The sequence below is a fragment of the Dipteris shenzhenensis genome, chromosome 8 (genome assembly GCF_047967505.1).
Source record: "Dipteris shenzhenensis isolate YYH24624 ecotype China chromosome 8, Dip_SZ_1.0, whole genome shotgun sequence".
NCBI classification, from domain to species: Eukaryota; Viridiplantae; Streptophyta; class Polypodiopsida; order Gleicheniales; family Dipteridaceae; genus Dipteris; species Dipteris shenzhenensis.
In genome coordinates, this window is record NC_141603.1 from 47287562 (window position 1) to 47315177 (window position 27616).

At 44.1% G+C, this 27616-nt stretch overlaps 1 protein-coding gene across 1 annotated transcript in view; it reads left to right on the forward strand.

Annotated features, from left to right (window-relative positions):
• LOC147899600 (uncharacterized) overlaps positions 1-27616 on the forward strand; it is a 220419-nt gene that overhangs the window by 85901 nt on the left and 106902 nt on the right. Inside the window, exons 7-8 of the mRNA XM_087377757.1 lie at positions 19256-19384; positions 19496-19561. Coding sequence (XP_087233883.1) covers positions 19256-19384; positions 19496-19561 — 195 coding nt within the window. The remainder of the gene's footprint in view (positions 1-19255; positions 19385-19495; positions 19562-27616) is intronic.

Sequence of the window (27616 nt, forward strand, 5' to 3'; positions counted from 1 at the left end):
AGAAACCAAGGCTGAGGCTGAAAGTGCCATCTCAACCCTGTAGTAGATTCAGAGAAGAAAGGAGAATCCTTCCATTCCCTGAAGAAAGAAGCCCTCCTAGCTGAGGCTGCACGGGAGTCCCCCTGCATACCTGTCCATACGGCCATCAGAGTGTGTACGATGTCTGTCCACATACTAGCCAATGTGTGCGAGGGATGAACCTGAGTACCCTCCATAGCCTCTGTGCATCTGGATCTCCAGATATGCCAGGCTGCTATGCTCGCTATAATCTCCCAAGAAGTATCCACAGAGGCATGTACAGCTGTAAAAGGACGGTGTGGAACCACATCCAACGAGCAGAGCTCAACCCGATGACGTCGAACCGAAATGGCCCGGGAGGAGTCAAGTCCCTCATAGAAAACCTGAGGTCCTGTAAGAGAAAGCCAAGCCACCGAGCCCCAAGTCATAAAGAGTGGGGAATGGGCAAAGTGACTGAAGATCCTGGCTATCCCCATCCAAATCAATCTCGCCTGTCTGCAATCCCATAAGCAATGCTGAATAGACTCCGAAGCAAAAAGGCAACGAGGGCAAGTAGGATCGGCTCCGAATCTGGACCTCCAAAGGTTCACTACAATCCCTCCATGAATAGAAAGCCAAAAGAAGATAGTGATCTTTCTATTCCTGTGGGATTTCCAGAGCCTCCTCCAGAAGTACCTCTGCTGATCCGCAGTAATACCAAAAGTCTCCCAATGAGGAACTCTGGAGGGTCTCCAGCCTCTACTACCGAGCTGAAATCTCCTGGCATTACTGACCGTGTAACGAAAGAAGGGGATGGTCTTCTCTCGATGCCCCGCGTCAATCCACTCCCACTCTCCGGGGTCCCACTGTAAATACCTGATGGGAACTCCTCCATAGAGCCAAAGTCTCCAAGACCCGGTGGAACAACCTCCTGGTTTTGAGGTTGTTAATTCTGAAAATAAGGTATGCCGGCTTAAAAAAGACCTTTATGGTTTGAAGCAGGCACCCAGGGCATGGTATGCCAAAATTCATGCACACTTACTATCCCTTGGTTTTCAGAATAGTCCCACAGAACCCACTCTTTATTTCCGTGGGAGTGGATCTGATTTTTTAGTGCTGATTTTATATGTGGATGATATGCTTATCACGGGCCCAGATACTCAGCAAATTGCAGCTTTCAAGGCTGATTTGCAGCAGATTTTTGACATGTCAGACATGGGACAGCTCCATTATTATTTGGGCATTCAGTTTGCTCATGTTGAGGGGGGTATCATGATGTCTCAGTCCAAGTATATTGGACAGCTTCTTGATCGTTTTCAGTTTGAGGATTGCAAGCCAATCTCTGCTCCAGTGGACCCTGGCTTCAAATTCTCAGCTCATGATGGGAGCCCACCATGTGATATCACTCTTTATCAGCAGGCTGTTGGATGCCTTATTTATTTATGTCACACCAGACCTGACTTGCAGTATGCAGTATCTGAGCTTAGCAGATTCATGCACATGCCCAGTTCACAGCATTGGCAGGCAGTGAAGAGAGTCTTCAGATATCTCAGAGGCACTCATGATTTAGCCCTCTTCTATGGTGATCAGGGTTCACTTACCATGCATGCTTACACGGATAGTGACTAGGCAGGATGTTCTGACACCAGAGTGTCACATACTGGCAATTGTTTTTTGCTTGGCAATTCATGTATTTCTTGGCTCAGCAAGAAGCAACCGACAGCTGCCACGTGAGTACAGGGCAGCCTTCACCGCTACAGTAGAGTGTGTTTGGCTTCGACAGTTACTTACAGATATTGGTATTTGCCAGACATCCTCCACTATTGTCTACACTGACAGCCAGAGTGCTTTGGCCATTGCGCGTAACCCAGTGTTTCATGCGCGTACCAAGCATATTGAAGTTCACTATCATTATGTTTGGGAGCGGTTGTCAGCAGGCGACATAGAGTTGTCCTATCTTCCCACAGAGGACAACATCGCAGATATGTTTACAAAGGCACTTCCTCATCCCAAGTTCGAAGTCTTCCGACAGGCTTTACACTTGGTTCCCTTTGTTACATGATCTGCCATTCCTTGTACATTCATAGGTGGCTATATCCTTTTAGATGAACATGTGCCACCATGACCAGAAACTACCAAGTATTCTGAGACGTTTCCAGAGTACTTCAGCCCATCCCATGGAGGGGGGTTTGTAGGCCATCTTTTGGTGGTTCTAGTGATGCCATATAGGCCATGGTATGTGCCTTGTAGGCATAAGTGTAGGCACTTATTGTGTTAGTGCCTTCTATGCCACATAGGACACTTAGTCCTATGTGACACCTAGGACACTTAGTCCTTGGCCTAGATACAAGTACTTTGTACTTGTGTTTAGGAACCTTATCTATCAATCTAAGTTGACGTGACTTCTTCTTCGACTCGTCCTATACTGCACACTCTCTCTCTCTCTTCGTTTAGCATCCACAATGGGAGAGCTAAACTAAGCTTGGTGATGAAAAATTAATTGAGTACATCAGGTGGCAGAACCAACAATGCTGGGTCTTCTATGTATTCTAAGTGAGCTCATCTCCAAAGGTTTGTCTACTATGGGCAAAACATGATGCTCCAAAGGTAGATGTTGGAGATCATGCCATTCACAAAAGCAACAGAGTAGGAATTTGCCGGAAAGGGAATAAGCATCAATTATGCAGATTCTCAGTTCAAAAGCAGATAAGTCAGTAGTTTGTCTTGGGTGATTTGGGGTTGAAAATGTAAAGTCAAAGGGCTCCACCTTAGAGGGGGTGGTTCCTTAATAGCTGTGTAGAGTCTAAAATCAGTACTGCAAGATAAGTACCAAACCTCAGTTCGTTTTTTCCCAATGAAAGGACTTCTATAATATAAAGGATACCCTAGTTCTTTTTTTGTCTTTCAATGAAAGGACTTGGATAATGTATAACAAATACCCCAAGAGCAAACCTCATGGTAGAAATACATCATGCAAGGCATGAGAAAACACACTACGTGGGCAAATCATGTGCTCTAAATGTGCCACCTCAACCCTGCGGTAGACTCCAAGAAAAATGGGAGTCACCCAACTTCCTCAAGAAAACAATCCTCCTGGCAAGAGTTGCCCGGGAAGACCCCTGCATGCTCACTCAAATGGTCATCAAAGTGTGTATAGCATTTGTCCAATACTAACCAATGTGTGTGAAGGGTCTATCTGGGAGCCATCTAAAGCATGTGTACATTTGGATCTCCAAATATGCCAGGCTGAAGTGCTTGCCGAAATATCCCAAAAAGTATCCACCGAGTCATGTGCAGTTTTGTAAGGAGATTGTGGAACATCATCCAGAGAGCATGACTCAACTTCATGTCGAACTGAAAGAGCCCAAGAAGAGTCATATCTCGCACAAAAGACTGAGGCCTTGAGGCTCCACCCATTCAGCTCATTGTATCAAGTTCTTTTAATCTTGCAGAGAAACCTCTTGGCATTACTAAAATGGAGGCTCTTCTCTTGGTTCCTTGCATCAATCAACTCGCGAGGTCCCATCGCAAATACTTTATGGGGACATGAGCCAAATCCTCCGGGAACCCAAGGGATTGTAATCAACGTTAGGGTTTAGTACCAACTTATGTTTGAACATGTGCCAATCCCCTCGCGTGGCATGTTATTGATGGCAATTTGAGAGGGGAAAATGGCCCCTTGAGTGCTGTATGACATGCGGACTTGGGGGATATTAATCCCAAATGTAAATCTATAATTGGATAACTCTTGAATATATGGGCAGGTTTGAAGATCCTCTAGAGTATTCCTTTGGTAGGCTTTGGAGGTCCACAGGGTGGCTATGGAGCGGGATTTGGACCTCGCACCATGCGGTGCTTGTGCCATGTGGCAATAGTTGTATTACATGGTCCGTCGGAATTGTTTCCGGCTTGGACACCATGTCAAAGTAGAGGCAGCTGACCATAGCTCTGACAAGTTGAAGTCAAGAAAGACTGATGTGACAAGTTGAAGTCAAGAAACACTGCTCCACATGACCCAAGAGTTTGATAGGCTCAAAAACAATGTCCACAAGGATATCCTCATCCCTCAACTTGGACAACTTGCCTCCTCAGTGAACATAAAAAACCAAGGCATCCTTGTCTGAACCTCGTGGTAGTCCTATGACCTAAAGTGATATTTGACCTTGCAAATGTCCCAAACCAAGTAGAGCAATGGTGAGGCTTGTCATTTGTAGCAAGCCAATCCAAGGGTATGGCTGCATCAATTTGCTCCATTCTCCTTCACTTCCTCTGAGGTTACTTACTAGTTGAAATATGTGATCATGCAGAAGGTTTTTAAAATCCTTGTAAGGACCTACAAAGGAAGTGGGACCTCTCTCCCATGTAGACCATTGCATATAAGGAGAAGTACCAAGAGGTCTTCCATGATAATTAAGTACACTGTCATTCCACATGACAAGCTGCGTATGAATCTCATCTAGAGAAGAGGGAGGAACTCTCCAAAAATTAATCTTGAATCTCCCCCAAGCTTTCAGGGTGGCATCCATAAGAGGGGAAGAGGGAACCCTATGATGACCTGAAGTGAAAATCCAAGTGGTACTATCCATCCAATCCCCACCCTTGGAAAGAGAGAAGGACTATATGCAACGAATGAAAAATCTTTCCAAGGTTTTTGTGTTGGCAAAATCCCCCTGACCACTGTTGGCAAAATCCCCCTGACCACAACCTTGCAAAGCAAGGCCTTGCACTACAATTCTAGATCAATGATATTGAGGCCCTTGCCCGTGTGGGAAGAATCAAAATTTCCAAGGTACCTTGGCTTTGTGTCTGTCGAACCATCCAGCTCACTCCACAAGAAGTTCGTTATAGGCCTTTTCAACTAAATGATGCCACTCTAGAGTGTCACCACAACAAGAGCAATTAAACCATGCTGTGGTCAGAAGTATATGGTTAATTACCACCACCCAGGAAGCGAGGGCAAGTTTGGTTGAACTTCAAAATAGGAGTTTTCTCTTGATATTCTCTAACACAAGAGCAAACTGTTGCGAAGGAGAGATGCCTGGGCCAACCTTGCAGCCCAAGTATTTGATAGAAACACCCCTTTGGATCCAAGTAAACCAAAATCAGCCCCCCAACCTGTGTGTCCTGGTCGGCGCTAATCCAAAAGCGATGAACGGATCCCTATGAAACTAAGAAAGTATGAACGTCTAGGTTCCTGCAAAGCCAGCAATATGTAAGATCTCCCTTGCCAAACATGATCAAAGGCAGGTAGAACTGAATGTATGCCATCACAATAGATTGAACTATCTGGAGTGGAACATGCAACAACCAAGTTGCTAATTTCTAGTATTCAACCTTTTTCTTCAATTTTGCAAGTACTAGTCAGTTTGTTGGCGATGATAATCAGCCATCCCAAAGGATAACCAAGATGGTGAACTAACTGAGTCGGCGGGACTATTTTTCCAGGCCATAAAAGACTATGCCAGTATTTAGAATGCAATGGCAACAGCTTAGACTTCTGTAAATTCACATGTAGGCCAGCAGTTGGGCCATAAAATGATAGAGCATGCATAAGGGAAGAAAGATCCATCTCAGTATTCTTTGGAGTGAATCATCAGCATATGCTTTAGCAACCATAGTGCCACTTCCATGAATCTCCAAGCCATGCAACATGTTTGTAGCCACAAGATGATCCATGTATTGAAGCATTGGATGCATGGCTATGGCATACAAAAGCACACTAAGTGGACATCCCTGGCGAACCGAACAACTTAGAGTCCAATTTTCAGAAATATCCCCAGACAATATTCAATATATCGACAACTTTACTGTCATTGTATAGCAAGTAGATTACATGCTGCATTTTTTGACCAAATCCCAAAGCATGCATGGTATGCAAGACGAAATCCCATTGAACCGTGTCAAAGGCCTTGGCAATGTCAACTTGCAACAAGAGCACATCTTGTTCCGTGTATTTTGCATATTCTATCCCAACATATGCATTAGCAATATTATTAGTGATATGCCTGCGAGGAACAAACCCATATTGTGCGGGATAGAGACCATCATGTAAGTATCCTTTGATGTGATCAACCACCATTTTGCTATTTTGCATTTTTGGCCCAAAGCCCAATTGTTGCTTACCTTTTGCGATAAAGTCTCCTCTGATAGTGTCAGATGCTTTTTCAATGTCTACTTGCATGATGAAAACATCTTGATTGCGAATATAAGCATTTGCAATATTGTTCATGATTTGCTTGCGAGGCATAAAACCATATTGTGCAGAGTACAATCCCATGTATAAAAGATGCAAACATGATATGCGCATAGCCAACATTTTTGAAATCACCTTGTATACCACATGCATCAACGTGATTGGACGCCAATCCAACAAAGATTGAGCGCCAATTTGACAAAAATTGACAAAGGGGCTTCTTTGGAATCAAATGCAAAAAGCCTTGTTTCCAAGAAGAAGGAAGATGACCAGAGAGGCAAGCCCTATTAGTCATGAACAAGGGGACGTGGCTCAGCTAATCCCAAAATTCAACATAAAATTCAACTGTTAAACCATCCCAATGCAGCGATCTAGAGCGCCTTAACTTGGAAAGTGCTGCTTTCGATTCGAAACCCGTAAAAGGTAATTCTAGCTTATGTGAATTCTCCTGAGAGAAAATTGTTCAAACATTTTGTAGAAAAAACCTACGGGCATCAACCTTCATAGGTAGCGGAGGAGGTGGGGTTGTAAACATACCAGAAATAAGTTCGCACCTCATCATCAAGTTGCTGCTTGTTCATTGTTCATGTTCCATTCTGGTGTAGCACAGATGGAAGGAATGCATGTGGCACGAGGCATGAAGGCCTTAGAATAACAACCTGTATCTTGCATAGCTTTCTAACAAGAGTGAAGCTGCCGTTTTCTCAGCTTGTGTTGATCATTGTCATTGAAGCAATGAAGAGAATCCCTATAAGCAGATTGGTGATCGATGGGCAATTGGCTCTCTTGTGCTCATGGTTGTTCAGACACTCGTGTTTTATGATAAGACACTTGTGTCTTATGATAAGACACTCAAGACACGTGTTGTACCTTAAGACACCTTTAGACACTTCTTTTTTGTGTGTTTGGGTGGGGTATAACAACAAACATTCAGTTTGACTTAACCATGCTATCATTGATGGTGACTTTGGATCCAGCAGGGGCAGGACCTCGCAGATTCGGATTAGGATGAATCTTGAGAGATTTGACTCTTGAGAGTCGAAAGTTTCATTTCAATTATATGTATCGAGAGAAGCTAGCTATGCTAGCAAGTTGTACACTTGTATACTTATACATATATTAATTAAATATTTATTATTATAACCGCAATGATGTGTCTTACGTGTCTTATCTTTAAGACACTTTAGACGCTCGTGTCTAAACTGTGTCTGACGTGTCGTGTCTTAACGTGTCTTAGAACCATGGTGTTGCCATAAGTCACACGCCTGCAAAGTATCAACCATGAGTGCCTAGGCATCCCTTTCATATATGCAAATGATGCATATTGCTGTCCTCATTGCCAAGGGAATTATTGAAATCCCATGTACAAAATCATGATCCCTCCAGGGATATTCAGCCAAATGATGCCACATTTCAGCCTGAACTGTAGATATAGAAGATGCATAGATGGAAGCAAATTCATATATATCCCATTGATGGTGCATCAGACGATAAGATAATGACCGTGCGGGTCATTATAAACCAACAGTGGCTGTATATCATTATGAAGTTTGAACTAGCATGGCAACCCTTGAAAAAGAAGTCCGGCCAGCATAAAACATGCGAAATCCCGCAAAGAAACCTTCACGGCCCACAAGGAATGGTGATTGTGTTCTTGCAAACAAACAACATGTAGCCCATGAGAAGTAATATAATACCAAATCAGCCTCCATTTATTTATGTTACTGAGGCCTTGAACATTGTATGTAAGGCATTTGAATGGTATGTACATACTTACAAGCCAATATGCATGACACAACATGAAATTATTCCTGCATGGCTGCACTAGATTGTGGCGGACCAACATAATCCTGATATGCATTCCCTGGTTCACATACAGAATAGGACTAGGAAAAGAGGGAGGATAAGCATGATTATCATAAGGCACAACTACCATCAAAGGGAGAGGACACAAGGGATCAACATTATCCACTGCAGACTAAAGTGTACCAACCCCAAATCCATCCACTGCTACACTCTCTTTAGAGGATGATGCATTTTCCGTCCAATTCCTAGTAGGCAATGTCCTTGGCTTGAAAACTTTTTTGGGTGACATGAAGAGGGCTTCTCTGATGTATTATCAGGTGCCTTGGGAGGTGTGGTCTGCATTTTGGCTTCCCCTTTATCATTTGCCGACCGCTGGGGGAGAGGCATTCCCTGCACCTCTAGCACGTGGTGCAGCTGCAGGATTTGGTAAAGCATCATCATTCGGCGTGCAGCTGCCAGGGGAGGTTCCAATAACGCATGTGGGCATTCAGACAACATATGGCCAAATTTATGACATTAGAAACAAGAACTTGCAAATTTGCCCCATTTCAACTTAAAGAAAACCTACTAGGATGGCATGCCCGCCAAATCAACTTGCAAAGCCACATCTGGAGGAGTGGGCCTGTCAATGTCCCACAAAACACAAGAGCAATTTACATTGCCCAGAGTAGGTGGGGACAAACCACTTTTCTCCAAAGCTTCAGCCAAGTAGGGCAATGTTGCCTGTAATATAATGGCAAATCAACCACCTCAACCCATCCTAGGCATCTATGCTGAATGAGACTTTGATAATCTTTGGTAGGCATATAAGGATACACACGCACCAAGTCATTGCAAAACAAAAGTGGAGATTTAAGAAAAAGCTGTTGTTTAAACAAAACCATCTTTGAGCCAAGCTCATAATTGGTGCAAATAAAACTTGTCCTAGGATAGAGACCCGAACTCTGGGACAGGCTCATTACCCCAAGCTTGATTGATTTTTGAAAATCCTTCATATAATGTATCCAGAAATTGTTGCAGCTCCGAGTTTATGCATAACTAAGATCTTTTTGCAACCATTTGATGACTCTTGGGGTCGTTTATGTTATGCTATTGAGGCTCCATTAAAAGATAAGATAAAGGTGAACAAAATAGAGTTGAACAGAGCGAGATGAAAGGAGCACCGAGGAAGCGAAGTATGGATAGCAAGCAGAAGGAGCCAGTAGGGAATCAGGCGAGAATTCCAGGTGATGAAAAAGGGCGAAAGGAGGGTAGGAAAAGACACCCAACATTGAACAATCAAGTGACGGTAAAAGAGGATCATAGACGGATGAAAAGAAAGAGCAAACAAGGTCTATGGACAGTGAAGCGTAACAACTACATAATTAGGCAAAATAAAACACATACATTGGCGGATAAAAAAACCCCCCAAAACACCCACCCCCACACCCACCCACACACCTTGTGGGGAACAGAACTAGGTTGCAAATATGGTGGCGGAAGAGAGAGAAATGTCGTAGATTGTCACAAAGTGCAACAACAGCTCTAGTTGACCTGCGTGCAACACAAAGGGCCCGAAAGAGGACAATAGTTGCGACATAAAGGAGAGCCAAACGGAGGCTTCACGCACACCTTTTTTCCTTCGCACACACGCATGCACACGTGCACACACTTTTTTTTTTGTGGGAAGAAATCTTTTATTGCTGTAAAATAGTTACATTCATAGTTACTTCAAGAACGAAGTAGCTACTACTCAACTAAAGATCTCAGTATAAGCTGTATACACATCCTGATCAATCAAACGAGTCTGAAGACAATCGTATAATGATTGTTGCAGAGAGCGTTTGAAAAAAAGAAAGGAAGAAAATATTGGATCACCAAAGACTCTATGATTTCTGGCCATCCATAAAGTCCATAGGGTCCAATAGCGCACCCATACAAAAAATAAATCAAAACCCTGTCTCTGTGGAACCAGAAAAATCTGCCAAAAGTAACAGTAGGAAATCGATGTCAAAGCCTCTGTCTGATGAGAGCAATGAGATCAGAAGTATTTGGACAGGACCAAAAAATGTGAAGCACTGATTCAGTAGAGTGCTGGCATCTGTGACAAACAGCTAAAGCAATATGTCGGTGTGCGAGTAACTATCCGGATGGAAAAATACCAAGGAGAACTCGCCATAGGAAAAGCTGTTGTCGAAGAGGGACTTTGTAATGCCAAAGGAGACGCAGTCTTTTTCTCCACCACTTCATTGGACTCTCCATATGCCAAACAGTATTTGCTCTATGGGAAATCCAAGGTGGAGGTAATAAGACTTTATACAGTGATGACACTGTGATATGTGAGAGCTTCAAAGGACGGGCGTATAAGGAAGGAGAGCGTAAAATCCAATCCTCAAGCCGATTCTGAAGTTCCAAATGAGGTACCGGCAAGTACGTGCATAAAGTGTATCATCATTTTCCCTCTGTGAGCAAGTAAATGCATTTGAATATTGAGAATGTTCAGACCCCCGTGCATCTTTGGAGAACAGAGACGATGCATAGAGAGTAATCTGAGACTTTTCTTGCCATGTTTTGAACGCCAGAAAATTTCCATGATAGCTGACATAAATGAGACCAAATCTGCCTTAGTGAACATAGTGAGAGGCAGATAAAATTATATGTATACTATCAAAATGGATTGTGTAATTCGCAAATGAACATGTAATGGCCAAGTTGCAAGCTTCCAATATTCAAGTTTTGCCCTTAACTTTACTAGCACCCAATCAGTTTGTTGTGAACGGGTGAGTCCCCAGCCTAGAGGATAACCAAGATGCCGAATGAATTGAGAAGCGGGGACAATTTCCCCAGGCCACAGAAGGTTGTGCCATTTCTGTGCATGTAACGGCAGCAATTTTGATTTTTGAAAATTTACCCGAAGGCCAGCAGCCAATCCATATGTGGAAAGAGCATGCATAATCATGGATAGATCAGCCCGAGTATTTTTTGGAGTAAAGAATGAGTCATCAGCATATGCATGAGCAATCATGCTATGACTGCCAAGAATCTCCAAACCGTGCAACTGGTCAGTGTCCAAGAGGTGATCCAGATATTGAAGCAGTGGATGAGTGGCTATGGCAAAAAGTAAAGCACTCAAGGGACATCCTTGCCTGACAGAACAAGCAAGAGTCCACGATGGAGAAATATCTCCTGAAAGTATGCAGGCAGCTTCACTATCTTGATATAGCCAAGTGATGAGTTGCTGCATTTTTATGCCAAAACCCAATGCCTGCATAGTCGATGAAATAAAATCCCACTGAACAGTATCAAAAGTTTTGGCAATATCAACTTGCAATAACAAAACATCCTGCTGTGTGTATTTGGCATATTCAATTCCAATGTAGGCATTAGCAATGTTGCCTGTGATATGCCTACGCGGGACAAAGCCATATTGAGCAGGATGCAACCCATCATGTAGAAACCCCTTTAGCCGATCAATCATTTTGGTAGTGACTTTGTAAATTACGGGCATAAGAGTGATAGGTCTCCAGTCTGCCAAAGACTCACAAATTTGTTTTTTGGGAAGGAGTTTAACAAGACCTCTCTTCCATGTGTCCGGCATTTTTTGATTTTGCCACGCCACATTCACCATATATAGCAATGAATGCTTCAAAATGGGCCAATATTCTAGAAAAAACTCGACTGTTAAACCATCCCATCCTGGGAATTTCCATCTGCCACATGATTTGATCGCATCTGACAGTTCCCTCTCGGTAAAGGGTTCCTCCAATTCCAAAGCTTGAGTAGGGGAAATGATAGGAGAAACATGTTGCAACAGCAAATTTCGTGCAAGCAAAATCTGTTGCAAGGGAGGAGCTGCAGAGCCAAATTGCTGAGAGAAATGATGCACACAAACAGAAGCAAGCTGTGACCGTGAAGTATTCCATGATCCATCAGGCATAAGTACTCTGCAAATTTCTGTTTTGATTCTCTTCTGATGTAAACTTTTGAAAAATTCTTTGGAAGAGCAGCCTTTATCTGTAAAGGCTCTTTGTCTTGCTCTAGTCTCCCATTTTTCCAGTTTCCTGTGATCATTTAGTTTAAGACAATGTCTGGCCTGGCATAGTGTTGTTTGCTCATGCATAGACAACGAACGATGATGGCTGAGTTCAGTGAGGTCTTGGCAAGTGGATTTGGCCTGAGCAATGGTTTCCCTCAGAGTCTTCATGTAAGACTTGCCATAAGCTCTAATCACAACTTGCATTTTAGAAATAAAAGAATCCCAGGCACCATCAACATGAATATGGCTGCTAGAGGAAAGACAATGAGCTGCTTCAGTAACCATTGCCTTGAAATCAGCATGTTGCAAATAACTATTGTTTATGATTAGATGTCTCCTTTGTGGCAATCTATCATCTGGCATATTATGAAAAGATAACCGCAACCATAGTGGGGCATGGTCTGAATGCACAAAGGCATAGTCAATCCACATTTTGCATGTAAAATCCCCATTTTGTTGGGGAGCGACACTATACCATCGATCCAGACGTGCCTAATAAGCGGAAAGAGCATTATGTTGAAAAGTGTAGCCCGGTGACAAAGGCTGCAATTCCTTCCAAAGGTCAACCAGATCCAGATGCAAAAGTAGTTGAGACCATGCATGCCTTTCAGGAGATAACATATGGTCATGCCTGGAGGTGTTGTCTCCCTGTTGTGGAGCATTATTGAAATCCCCACATATGTAGGCATGATATCTCCATGGATATTGTTGCATGGCATCCCAAATTGCGCATAAACTGAAGCAAATTCAAAGACCTCTCCTCTTATAATGCATTGGAGAACAAGCCATCTGCCTTTGTTGTCATTTAAAGCAATGACTGGTTGAAGCTTATGTTTGATCAGAAGGACAACCCCTGAGAAAGAGTGCTCCCCAGCATAGAAAATATCATATCCACAGTAGTGTCCTGTCTTGCCTGCATAAATATGTTGGTTGTGTTCTTGTAATGCCACTTTGTCAGGCTGAAATCTGTTGATGTACAGCCACACAGATTTCCATTTCCTACTGTCACACATGCCCTGGACATTGAGTGTAAAACATTTGATGTGAGCAGTCATATATACAGGTATTTATAGTAATGTAACAACTATGTACAGCAGCAAAATTTATGAGGTCAGCCTTGCATTTCTATCTCAGGGTCGAGGCCTCGCCCTTGAGAAGAAGTAGCCGCCTGAGAAGTAGACAGCAAAGCAACAACCTCTTCTTCAAGGAAGAGTGTTCTGTTGGCTGTTACTGCAGCCCATGTAATCCCAATTCCTGTATTTATCTCTGGGGTATTTCCGCTAGAAGATGCGCCATTCCAAGTCCGGGGGGGTGGAATTCTTCGAGCAGAAATAACTTTTCTTGGACTTTGCCAGCCATCAGTTGAAGGTTGTTGGCCTTTGGTCGAGGATTGAATAGCAGGAGGTGAATGTGAAGTGAGATTCCCATTGGGAGCCACTGGAGCTTTGCCTTTATCCTGACTCCCAGAAGGTTGTCTACTGCTTTTATTTTTGTTGGCAACTGGAGTAGAAGCATCTTTGGTAGGCATGTGAACTGACAGAGTAGCACGAGGCATTTTATGTTGATTCATTGGACACTGTGAAGCCATGTGTCCAAACTTTTTGCACTCAAAACAGGCCCCTGCAAATAAACCCCATTTGAGTTTATAAAAAGCACTTCCCATGTTCACATTGTTCATCGTGACTGAATAAGAGTCCGGTGTGGGATTATCAGTATCCCAGAGAATGCAAAATCTGTTTGAGTTGCCATTTGGCCGTGGTGGGCAGACCACTTTACCTAAAGATGCTGCAATTTTAGGCAAAAGTGAGGCCATACATTGTGGGAAATCAACAACTTCAACCCAAACCGGGCATCTGTGTCGGATTAAAGCCTGAAAGTCCCTTGTGGGAGACCATGGCAAAACATGCACCATTTGCTGCCCAAAAAAGAGAGGTGAATGTTCCAAAAGCATTTGTCTGTGGATCTCATCCACCATGATAACCTCAAAAAAGCCCTTGGCTGCACAGTGTACTTTGCGGACAAAAGAGCCAGCCAATGTGCGTGTCAGCCAGTTGCCTATCTGTGCAGCAGGTGGCATCCGGCCTGGAAAAAATAATGACTGCATTCTTAGCATATTCCCTGACTGGATCCACAATTTCATCAACCTCAACCATGAGGCCATCTGAAGGAATCGAGTCTTTCCAATCTTTCCTTGTATCTGCAAATCCTTCATGCATTACATCATATACCAGTTGAGCCTCAAGAGTATCATGCATCGGGTCATGCTGACCCTCAACCTGCTTTTGCTTCTTGTAGGGAACTGAGCGCTCCTTTTGAAACGTTTTTTCATATGAATATTCTGCCATGACTTTGTAAGAAAGGGAGCTCAGAAATGAAGTACCTGTAAAGGGTAGTGGAAGCCAAAAAAACCAGTCCCAATATCCACAAGGAGCCCACAAGAGAGGAGAAGAAGAGTATAGCTGGTGAGGAGATAGCAGAGGGAAAGGTAAGATTTTGGCACAAGACTGTTAGGGAAGACACCAGAGCAAAAAGCCCCAAACCTGTACGGCAGGAAGTACAAGATTGTACGGACGATGCTGAGTTGTACGGAGGTATATACGGGCTGCACAGAGAGAAGCTTGATAGTACGATGGTACGGACTGAGTACGTGAAGACTGGCCTGTACGGACGATGGACAAAGTACGGAAAGGTACGGGCGTACGGACGCCGTACGGCGATCGTACAAATGTACGGACGGGGCCGCGTAGGTTTCCTGGCAAGGACAAAACAGAGATCGATGTACACCTCACCGAGATCACACTTACACATCGCAAGCAACGAAGACACACCTAGGAAATGTACAAAGGGTACGGAAAAGTAGCAGCAGATGCGGGCCTGGACGGAACAGCTGAGGCAGGCTAGGATCTGTATGGAACAGCCGTACGACCTGTACGGGTAACCGTACAAAAGTCACGACGGTGACTGGAGGGCACCAAACGCTGACAGGCTCACGGAGATGGCACGATCGTGCTTCTGCTCACCTCTCTCACACCCACACACACACGCACACACACACACCGCGCACGTGCACACACACAAACACACATATACATGTATACACACTTTTTTAAAGTGAAATCCATTTGTCATTATATTACAAAAAGTAGTCCCATAGAAAGGGACAACCAATTACAAACATTAAAAGATCTCATTATTTGACGAGAAGGCAAGATAGTCAAGTTCCCGTGCTTGAAGACAATCATAAAATGATTGCCAGAGAGACTCCTGGAAATAGTGATATATAACAAGGGGGGGATCACCAAAGACCTGATGATTGTGGTATGTCCATAGGGTCCAGAGTGCCCAATAGCGAACATAGTGAAAGAACAAATCGGATCTCTGCCTCCAAGGATGAAAGCCAAACAACCAAAAAAGCTTGCCAAAGCAAGCACTCGGAAAACGAGCTTGAAGCCTTAGCTGCAAGAGAAGTAAGAAATCCCTAGGTATAGGGCAATGCTAGAACAGATGAGGCACATACTACCCAAAAGACAAACAACTCGGTAACAGGCAGGAGCAATATGATGACGAGCCAAAAGTTGTCCAACGGGAAGCACCCCAAGCAAAACCCGCCAGAAGAAAACCTTTTGCCGTAGCGGAAGCTTTGAAGCCCAAATATGCTGCAATCTTTTCCTCCACCAGTGAGGGGAACGTGCCATGCACCAAATACGATTGGCATGAGGAGCAAACCGAGGAGAAGGTAACAATACCTTTGGTGGATTCTGAAGTCCAGGAGAGAAAAAAAGGCACTTCATCCTCCGAAAACTGAGTGCCGCTCGCAATCACTGCAGCCCAAGTAATGCCCATACTAGAGTTCTCAGTAGGAGTGTGGCTATTAGAAGATTGGCCCGTCCACGTACGAGGAGGGGCCCTCTTGGCCGTGACAATTTTCCTTGGGCTTTGTCAACCTTCATTAGAGGAATTGTCTTTTTCTTTTACTTGAGCTGCAGAGGGCATTTGAGAATTGCCATTGTCAGTAGGAACAATCTTAGCCTTCCCTTTATCCTGGACAAAAGGAGCTAGCTTGTTGATTTTTAAAAAAAATTCCAGAAGGTCTAAGAATATCCTCATTTTGTTCAGAAGCAAGCATTGCTTCAAGGGGCTTTTTATGTAAGGCCAATGGACATTGCGAGGCCATATGACCAAATTTATTGCATTCAAAACATGCTGCTGTAAAGAGACCCCATTTGAGCTTATAAAAAGCATTGTCCTTTGCCACAATATTCACTGTAATAGAGTAGGTTTTATATCCCACAATATGTAAAACCGATTTGAATTGCCATTAAGCCTAGGTGGAAACACCACCTTGCCGAATGATGCTGCAATTTTTGGCAAAAGCTTTTCCAGGCATTGAGGGAAATCCACAACTTCAACCCCAGACGGGGCAACGATGCATAGTCTTTAGTGGGAGACCCAGATAGCACATGCACCATCTGATGACCATAATACAATGGAGAATGCTCTAGAAGCAATATCCTAGAGTGCCACGTATCACTATGGGACTTATCCCATATACATTTGACACTTAGAGTGTGTGTTCCTATCCTATAAAGGCATTGTACTTTCATTGTCATAATCATCAAGCCTCATGCCATTCTTGATCATGTAAGTACTTTGCTTGGTTGTATATTTCTTTTTCGCATTATTTCATTTCCATTATGCTTTCCTAGTCTTGCTTTTCCTTTCCATTCAATTCCATGTCTTGCATCTTCATATGGTATCAGAGCTAGACTAACTTTCAAGAGGTTGAGGTAAAAGATTGAGGACATTGAAGCCTCTCTCCCTCATTCCCCTTGGAGGAATAGCTTCTCCAATTCCATCTTGAGCTCTACTCTCGCCACCCTGAGCCTCACCAACAATAGCAACTCAACTCAAGGCTCATGGCAACTCCAATGGTGTGAGGCAGCTTAGCTTCTTTCGTGGTAGCCCCATGCTTCGCTTCTAGGCGCCATTCTCTTAGCCTAGTGCCCCAGCTCGCAGCTCGTAGCAAGCCCGTCATTTTGCCCGCTTCTCTGTCCGTACCAGTCGTATGAATAGCCGTACAACAGTACAGGCTGTTGTGCCATACAGTCTGCCCGTACAGCTTGCCCGCTCCTCTTCTCTACCCGCTGTTGTTCTGCCCGCCATTCCTTCCTCTCCTACATCTCCATCGTGCCCGCCATTTTTCCTTTGTTTGCCATTTCTTCCTTTGCCCGCTATTTTTCCCATTTCTTTCTCAGCCCTCCATTTCTCCCTCAGCTCGCTTGTGTCCTTCATTCTATCCATCACTCTTCTCTCTCCTAGTTGCCAGCTTTATGGGTTCACTTTCCACCAACTCTCTTCTTGTGGACAAATTCAAGGGGGACGGATCCCCCACATGGGAAACAAAAGTGCAACTCCTCCTCATGAAGGAGACCATCATTGTCATGTTCTATTCTTGGTTCCATTCCAGTAGTTCCTCACCTTTCCTCCATGGGGGGGTTTTAGGAAATAGAGTCAATTTGAGTGACTTTTAGTGTGTTCTAGAGTAGTACTATACTACTTTATATCCTAGAGTGCCACGTGTCACTATGGGACTTATCCCATATACATTTGACACTTAGAGTGTGTGTGCCTATCCTATAAAGGCATTGTACTTTCATTGTCATAATCATCAAGCCTCATGCCATTCTTGATCATGTAAGTACTTTGCTTGGTTGTATATTCCACCTGTGCTCACTGTGTCTTTCTACTGGGGATTCCACCTGTGCTTGCTGTGCCTTTCTGCTGGGGACTCTATCCAGCATTGTCTTTGGTACTACAGACATGCGTGGATTGCTAGGCTATTGAGCACTTTTACACACTCTACGTTCTATATGACTTGGGGATCAGTAGGTTGTCTTCCCCTTTTCGGACCTCTGGTTTTATACAAGAGACATGACCTCTCTTGGGCTCTACAAATTCAGACGACATGTAGTTGATTCGTGTTCCTTGGATGTTGTTCCGATACTTGCACATAGACGTGCACACTTCTTGGGAGATTCTAGCAATCATATCAGCTTGGGAGATTCTAGCGAGCATATCAGCTTGTCATATTTGAAGGTCTAGATGCATAAAGAACTTGGACGGCTCCCAGGTTCATCGCGCTCACACATTAGCCACTATTTGGATTAATACAATACATACTTTGATGGCCATATGGATGAGGATGCAGGGGTTTTGTGGGCAGCCTCCTCTAGGAGCGCGGTATTTCTCAGGGAATAGAGTGGCTCCCCCTTCTTCTCTAAGTCACTTGCTAGGTTGACATGGCATTTCCAGGCTCAACCGTGGTTGTTTGATTGCTCTAATTAGAGGTTTATAATGGGCCCTTTGAGGGTGTATTTCATATGGCATGATGTCTTTTCTCCCTTGAGTTTTCTCAGGGAGGGTCTTTCATACTTTCTTGGGGGGAAAAAAAGGCAGGGGATGTACTCCATGCCGGGAATGGGCTCGTTGGGGCCATCATAATGTAGGTGGATGTGATCCAATTTCCTTAGATTTCTATGTGTTGCAAACAAAGAGTTTACTAGTTTTGCAATGTCGTAAAAGAAAAGCAAGCTTTTGCTGTGGCTGTAACCACATGCTCACATCCTTGTGAGCTGTGTATATCATGCCTAGATACAGCACTATCTTTATAGTACTTGTATCTGTTAATTAATTCATAACTTGAGGAAACAGGGGGGATAGAAGCTAACATCAACGCCTACATGGTGCAGACCTGAAAGTCTCAACCTACTAGTAGGGGCCAAAACTTGAACCCATAAGGATCTTACAGGACTGAGTCTGCTTTGTTTGCCCCTGCTTCTAATAGAGCCAAATGGAGGGAAAATATTTTTTTCCCAGAAAAAGATTTGAAGTTAAAAACTGGAGAACAGGTATGTACCCATTGCGAGAATAACGTAGAATCAGGAAGGCAAGAAAGAAGTTATGTGATGAGATATTTGGTTATTAACAATGAGGAAGAACAGAGGTAACAGGATCAGCCTCTCTTTTACCTTGTCATGAGGTACTTATGTTTTCTGAGCGGGAAACTGACCGGGTTGTATTACGGGTTGTATTACATCTTGTCAATGTGCAGACAGTAAGGCAAACATCTTATTTTCAATCCACATTTACTGTGGATGTAAATTGTTTGGGATTTTTTAGGTAGACTATTTGCATCTCTGCCTGTCATGCTATTAAATTGAATGGAAACTTTTCCCATGATTCAGGTGGATGATTGGCAAGTCAAAATGGAGAAACTACAAGCTACTGTACAAGAACAAGAATGTATGATAGCCAGCCTGCGTTCAGATCTAGCACAGAAAATCGAACAGCTTGCTTTTATTACAGATGAAAAGGTCTAAATTTGAATTTTAAAATGTTGGTTTTTTCTGTAATTGTCGACAATAGATATTTCAGCTCAAATTTTGTGTCGAGGAGTGTGTGAATGTTATTTGACATTTTCTCAGGGTGTTGGTGAAGAGGCTCTTGCAGCAAGTCAGCTTGAATGCAACCAGATGACTTCCCTAATCAAGGTGACTCTCTCTCGGCGCTGCACCTGTTGCTGCCATCCTCCTCTGTCTGACAGGAACTTATGTAAACTCTGTTTGTAGTACACTTGAGAACATTTTGTGGACATAGGCGCTGGCCTCAATTTACGTTTTACTCTTGGCAGATGCTTGAATGTTTGCATGAGTTGGCTAGATGTATGCTGCAAGATTTGGATGGTAAAATAATTGATAGGCAACGAATTTCATAAGAAACTGACTATCCTCTTTGAGTATTTGGCACATGGAGGTGTATGGCCCCCCCTCAAATTCAGAGGAGCCTCCATAGGGCATGAAGCCTTAGCTAGAGCTAGAAATGGCCACTTATATTAACTAGGGAGAGAAAGAGGCTACAGTGCTGTAATACATAAAGGGTGAATTCACAAACTGGTGCCTGAGAGGAGCTGTAGTACTTTAGGTGTTTTGAATCTTTCTCCTCCAAAGATGGTTGGATATCCTTAGGTTTTTTGCTGCAACATGCAGGACTCCCATTTCTGAGGAGGTACACAACCGCCCACATTCACCTTGTGGGTGGGCCCTTTGGCAGGTCTATTGAGGATAATAAATCTCTTTGAGACAAAGATCATAATCTTTTATATCTCCTATTGCTGATTCTGTAATGATTCCTTGTCCTTTAGAGGCCAACAAGTCGAGCTAGTCACATCCTACACCCACCTCCAGTGAGAGTTATTAAGATTGAAACTCAATGTGATTTCAGCTATAGGGGCTTGCCTTGCAAAGGGAGACATAGTTTCTTGTTAGAGACATGTGTAGGAGGTGAGAAAGAAAGAAAGAAAGAAAGAAAGAAAGAAAGTTTATTAAAGTCTTCGGAAGACCGATGGGTCTATGAGAGCAAAGTCAAATCGACAGCCACATACAGCAATGAAGTATGGTGTTGGGATATAATGAAATGGATGGTGTCACTTTCTGTAGTTGCAAATCCTTATGAACAGCCTACATACACCAGTGAAGTATATGGGCGTAGGATATAATGAAGTGGATAAGGTCTTTTGAGTACTTGCAAATCCTTATGGTTTCTTAATAGGTTATTTCATCTCCACATCAAATCCTACTGGTTGAGTGCATACCCCCCTTACACCATCCCTCACCTCTCAACATGTGTTCTCTCCCCTTTTCTATGGATAGGGTTTGAATCTAGTCTTCTTTTTTTCCATAGAAAAGAACTTTCTATTAACGCTTGAAACCAATTATATAAATCAGCAATCCATGTGGCACTGATTGTGGAAGAAAACAAAAACACTAGCTGTCAACTAGTCTGTTTTCAGGAAACCTAGCTCACAGCCCAAGGAATCTTTGAAACAGGGGTCAACAACCAGGGTGCAGGGCTAGACATCCAGTGCATACCTGGCTTTGTCAATACATAAAACATACCTACATGCCAAGCCTTGCAAAAATCCGCCCTCCGCTCAATGGTCATTTGAGAGATCTTGACGTCCTACACTCCCATGTGGCACGCAGGTTGTAGATAATGTCGTGCTAAATGGCAACGAGGGTGGCTTCTGGGGGATCCTAGTGGCCTCCCATCACCAAACTGCAATCGGCAGTCTAGATGTTCCAAGCCACGATGTCGGACACGGTCTCCTAGATACGGTACTTTGGGGAAAAAGCAAGATGCTAATGGGAAGGAGGAGTACCTCAATTCAAAAGGCCTTCTATCCATGTATCCTCTAAGCTGATGTAAACCGTGTCAATGGAGAAGGCGTGATGCCCCCTTCGTCAGCTGCCGTACCCCATGTGAAGTCCCATTGCACTCTTTGCGTCCTAGCCACGATCTTGAGGGCCCCTTGCCAAATCCTCTATGCCACGGGGCAGCTCCAAAGATAGCACTCGATTGTTTCAAGGTCACTGGCTGTGCATCAGTGGAACCTTGCATCAACACACATTTGCTCTAGCCATGGGCCGATGGGCAAACACCCCCATTGGCAACCATCTAGAAGAAGTGACTAATATTTCCTGGTTGGTGGCGACGGCTGGTCTGCAAATGCAACCAGAATCTAGGGATGATCTCTTGGAGTGCCTCCGCTCTCTCAAAGGAGTCCAGGCCGCCGCCTTCAGCTAGAGGCAACAATCACTACTAGTGTGAATGAGAAGAAATGGACCTCAGTAATCCTTTCCAAGTCACCTGCTTTGAAAGGCCACTCACCCAGATGCCTCATGAAGGGGCCGGCCCTCCCCCCAAAACTAAGGGCACCACCGTAACCGTTCTAACCCAAAGTGACACTGAGGGTTGGACTACATGAGTCCCCCAGGCTGTTGCTGCTAACTACATGTAGGCTCCTCATCAACGGGGAGCCCCTTCCAAGTGAAGGCAGCCTGTAAGATCCACCTCAGAGACTATTATCACTAGCCTCCTTTGTGGGGGTGTTCCTGAGAAGCCTCTTTGAGGCAAGAGCTTTTAGGGCTTCAAGCTTGGGGTGAGATGACACACTACTAGCTTGCCCAAAAGGGCTCTGCTCTGCATCTCTCGGTCTATGATGCCAAGTCCTCCCTTTGCCTGTGCAAAAGATCACCATCAGGTAGGTGACTTTGGCTCTAGTGTGCCTTGTGCAATCCCACAAGAAGCTGCGCACCAAGCACTTGAGCTGTCCCACGCGTCCTCTGTGAAAACACAAGCATGAGGCTATTTACCAAGCCGCAAACAAAAGGAATCTGTTGGAAACTAGGGCCTGCCCCACTAGGGAGAGTTTTGCCGAGCTCCAATACAAGAGTTTGTGCCACACATCTCTGGCATAGGAGGGCCGATATGTTGCTCTGCTAAAACATCGATGCTCACTTGCTAGCCTAAGTACCTCACTGTCTGACCTTGTGGGATCCAACTGAAGCAGTGAGCAAAGCCAAGAGCACCCCCCAGTCCATGTTCTTTTGAACCTCCTTAGTCACCGTGAGGAAGTTGACTGATTAGGTCCAGTTGATATTGGCCCCAGATGCATGGTAGTGCACCTTAGGGAACTACAGACTCTCTCTAGACGCTTTGCCGTGCCATCCACAATAGGGCCGTGTCGTCTGCAAACTCAAAGAGTCTAAAAGCTCATCCTCTTGTTAGATAAACACATCTCTGTGAGGCTAGCGGTCTAGGAGCTAGAAAGTATCCCCAGCCTCTACACGAAGGGGAAGAGAAATGGAGCTAGAGAACAATGGTGACACGTGGAGCAAGAAAGAGACAAGGCCTCCCTTGTATGGCCTTTGATAAGCATATGATTGGCACCCCCGTAAACAATGTAGGAACAAAGTGGAGACAGGTTGTGAACACAAGTGAGCAAGAGTGCACACACAAGAAAGCTCCAATAGAAATGTTCAAATGAAAGAATACAAGTACTTGGTATATATAGTACCCAAGTACTATTGGTCAACCATAGGGTTGACTTTATGCCTACAACACCATATCTTTGTAATCTCTTACAAATCCCCCCTCAAAGATATGGCTGAAAGTACCTTGGAAACATCTCAGGTGTACCCTACAGTACCTAAAGTACCATGGTTGCACAAATTCATCCAGATGGATATGCAACCTATGGGAGTACATGAAAACAATGTCATTGTGAATCACTTAACAACCCCCCTTGACATTGTGAGAATGTCTTTGATTCCCAAGTCATGTCAATGTCGTAAGAAAACATCTGTTGATAGGGCTTTGGTGAAGATATCCGCCACATTGTCCTCAAATGGACAATAGATGAGATCAGTGAAGCCATCAGAAATACAATCCCGTACATAATGATAATGATTTTCAATGTATTTCATGCGAGCATGAAAGACAGGATTGTTGGCTATGGCAATGCAACTCTGGCTATCATAGAAGATTAGAGTTTGCTTCGCCATCCTGTGCATGATGCAAGTCATGCAAAAGCTTCTTAACCAGATTAACTCCGTAGTGGCTGAATTTGCAGCTTTGTACTCTGCTTCACTGGAGGAAAGAGAGACTCGCTCTTGCTTCTTACTGAGCCATGAGATACAGGCTGAACCCAATGAGAAGCAATAGCCAGTAGTGGATTGTCTGTCGTCAATAACCCCTGACCACTCAGCTTTAGATCACAATCTGAAGCATAATGCAAGCCAAGAGAGAGAGTGCCATGGACATATCTGAGAACCCTCTTTGCTGCATTCCAATGTGTGATCGTGGTACAATGCATAAACTGGCTCAAAAGCCCTGTGGCGTAGGCAATATCAGGCCGTGTGGAGCATAGATATATCAAACTGCCAACCAATTGCTTGTACAAAGTGCCGTCAAACTTTTCAGTAGTATCATGCTTACTCAGCTTGAGTCCCTTTTCCAATGGAGTAGCCACAGGCTTACAGTTCTCCATTTTTAAATTTCTGCAACAACCCCTTCGAATACTTTGTCTGTGACAGAGAAATCTCATCATGGGTCTGCCAAAACTCAATGCCAAGACAATAATGCAATAGGCCCAAATCTGTCATGTCAAAGTTGTGACATAAAGCAGACTGCACTGTTGTAATTTGCTGCAAATCACTACCAGTGAGTATGATGCCATCCACATATAGTACCAACATGACCAATTCTGATTTTTGCTGCAAAACATACAGATTTGGCTTTGTATGAGTGTTGACGAAGCCTTGGGACAGCAAAAACTGATGTATCTTCTAATACCACGCACGAGGTGCTTGCTTCAGCCCATATAGAGCCTTCCTGAGCTTGCATATCTTGTGCTCTTGTCCCTTCACCTCAAAACCTTGGGGCTGATGTACATAGACCTCCTCTTTAAGATCTCCATTGAGGAAAGCGGTCTTGACATCCATCTGATACATTGACCAACCATAAAATGCAGCAAGAGATATGATAGAACGAATGGTGGTCATCTTGGCCACTGAAGCAAATGTCTCCTCATAATCTATCCCCTCCTCTTATGCATACCCCTTGGCAACCAAACGGGCATTGTATTTCTCAACTGTGCCATCTGAATGGTATTTCACCTTATAGATCCATTTCGTGCCAACCACATTTTCCCCAATGGGCGCAACAACCAAGTCCCATGTGGCATTCTTCTTTAATCTTAGCTTCCATAGCTTTTTGCCATGCTAGATTATGCTGAGCATCCTTGAAGCTCTGAAGCCCATTTTCAGCTTCCATCACTGAGGTCATCAAAGCAAAATTGACCTTTTTCTGATTTTTCTGAGTGCTGGCCCTGGTTTTTCCCAAAGTAGGCTGATCCTTAGCATCTTGAATGGTCAACCTTGCCCAACGTGGAATAGATTTCTCTGCTGTACCACTCCGAGCTGCATCAACATCTTTAGTGGCCTCACGACGTTGATAATGCCTCCAAACATGAGGCGGTCTATGCTCATTAATTGGCTGCAAATCTGAAACATTTGAGGGAGAGCCATCCTCAACATGTGGCAAGCCATTTGAACTATGAGAAGTAGAAGGGAAGCATCAGGAGACTCCGTCTCATCATCCTCAAACTGCATGATGTCCAAAGAGGTGTCATCGTATGGTGGCAAGTTTGCACTAGCGGGCTGTATGCACTCATTCTAAACAAAGAGAACATCTCTGTTGATTATTACATTCCTGGTAGTGGGATTATAAAGTCTAAATCCCTTGCTTTCAGTGCTATACCCCACGAAAATGCATTTGACACTCGTCTCGTCAAGCTTTGTCCGATGTGCATCTGGAACCAAAGCATATGCCACTGAGCCAAAAATTCTGAAATGACTAACCTTTGGCTTAAAGCCATTCAAAGCCTCACATGAAGTCACATTAACCAAAGCTTTGGTAGGTCATCTGTTCTGAATATAAGTGGCTGTCACAATTGCTTCTCCCCAAAAAGCCTTTGAGACTCTCTTGAATTTCAGCATGCATCTCATCATTTCCATGAGAGTACGATTCTTCCTCTCAGGGAGTGGATTCTGCTGTGGTGTGTAAGGGCATATCAAGTGATGTTCAATCCCATGCTGCTTCAAAAATCCCTGGAATGCATGTGACATGTACTCTCCTGCTGTATTCGAGTTGAGTGTTGTTATGGATAAATTTGTCTTAGGGAAAAAGGCATAAATATGAGTGTGTTTGTATGTGTGGCAATAGTATAATAAAATATGGTGTGCATAGGGTCCAGGGTTGAGGTAGCAGGGCATGACCATGTGCCGCCCTTCCACGTAAGAGGACCCATAACATGTGATGTAGATAATCCATGGTAGTAGTATTATAAAATGTAAGGTGGCATGGCTTCTTCATGTGCTACCCCTCCACCTAGGCTGCATTTAGTGAGATATGCCCCAAAGTCCATGGGAGAAGTAATATAAAATAGGTGGAGATGGATATTATATTGGGTTATTCCCTCCATATAGGATAGGCCCATGTGGGGGAGGTATAGAAGGTGACGATCGGAGGGAGAGATGCACTTAAGCTAGGTGAGGGAGAGGCTTAGTAGGGAAGGAAATGGTGATGCCTAGAGTGCAAGTTTTAATGGGTAAAGTAGGATGAGGTGGCAAGATTCTTTGTGCTAACCCTCCACTTGTCCTCCTAGATGTTTGAACGTATTATAAAATTGGGAAGAGACCAAGGGAGTATCATATAGACTTGGGATATGGAAGTTGATATATGTGGAAAAATGTGGCCAAGTGTTATCACACACAATTGAGAGTGCGTAACCGCCTAGCTCACATGGGAGACTCTTCCACACACACCATGCATGTGGGAGGATGCATTTATTGGGAGAGGCCCTCTCTCTTGGCTATAAAATGAGGGAGCTATTCCTTGATGAGACACGCTCATTCTTGTAAAGCCACCTAGCTAGTACTTTCATTTCCCCCTTCCCTTCCTTTTAAATAAAGCATGGCGCTCTTCCCTTGATGTCTCCATCTTTACATTCCTCCTCCCATCATGTACATGCTTCTCTTTTCCCTCTCCCTTTCGCCTTGTGCCATAGGCTCCCTCTTCATTCCCTCTCCTTCTAATCCCTTTTTCCCACCCATGACAACGTTTTGCCCTCGCGTTCTCCTTTTCTCTATGGCCCTTCAGCGTCGTCATATCTATACTCTAGTCTCTTGCCTTGATTTCTTTTCCAGCTAACAGAAATGGTGTGGCTGCTAGGATCATAATCTCCACGGCTAGTGGTGTAAAATTTGTTACTCCTACGACTGGGTGCGGCCCTGCGGCCTCTTCCGTGTGCAGTTCTCTACTTTTGCACCTCCAAACTGCGTGTCTTTCCTGTCTTTATGGCTGCAAAACCTCCTTGCTTCTGCGCTTCCGATCGGCCTACTTTCTGCTTGCGGTTCCTACATGTATTTTGGCTGGCGAATCTTCTGCTCGTACCGGTCGCATCTACAGAACTGCAACATCCGTGCTCCCTCTGAGCTCCGACGTGCGCATTCGCGCGTCCATTGTGTACACCCGCGCGCATCGCGGACAGATCGCGACGGTTTTCTGGTCTCCTGCGTCTTTTGGTCGCGGACAGTTTTTCTGGGTTTCTTCTTTTTCTTCTCTTTCTCTTTCTCTTTCTCTTTCACTTCTCCTTCTTCTCTTCTCTCTTTTGATTAAAGAGTGGGATTTGAACCCAAGACCTCCCCCTTCACGAAAGGGAGACTTATCATTAGGCAACAATTAGGAAGTGATGAAAATGTAATGATTTTTGCTTATATATTGAAATCTCGAGAACTGTAACTCTCTAACCGTGGCGAGTTTACTCTTGCTGTAAAAAGTAAAAGTATTTCATTTCATGTGCTCTATTCAAATTCCTACTAGATCGCCGATTCGAAACTTTTTCAAGTTCACTTCACGGACGCACGCCACACGAGGAGAGTTGATATTTATGTCACTTCTTGACGAGTTTAAGAATTTGGTGCCTAGTCCTCCGTGCCTTACGACTACCAATGGGCGAGATCTCTTTCTTGATCTTCATGTCGATCTGCAAGCATGGGTATCGTGTGTTGCACAACTTCAGTAGGCACACCCTTCATGTTTGTGTATTTCTAGGTCATGCAGTCCTTGTACTCTTGAAGGAGGGCTATTAAAGCATTCTGCTCGTTGGGGATGAGATCATCTATGATGAATACTAGTTGGGGGTC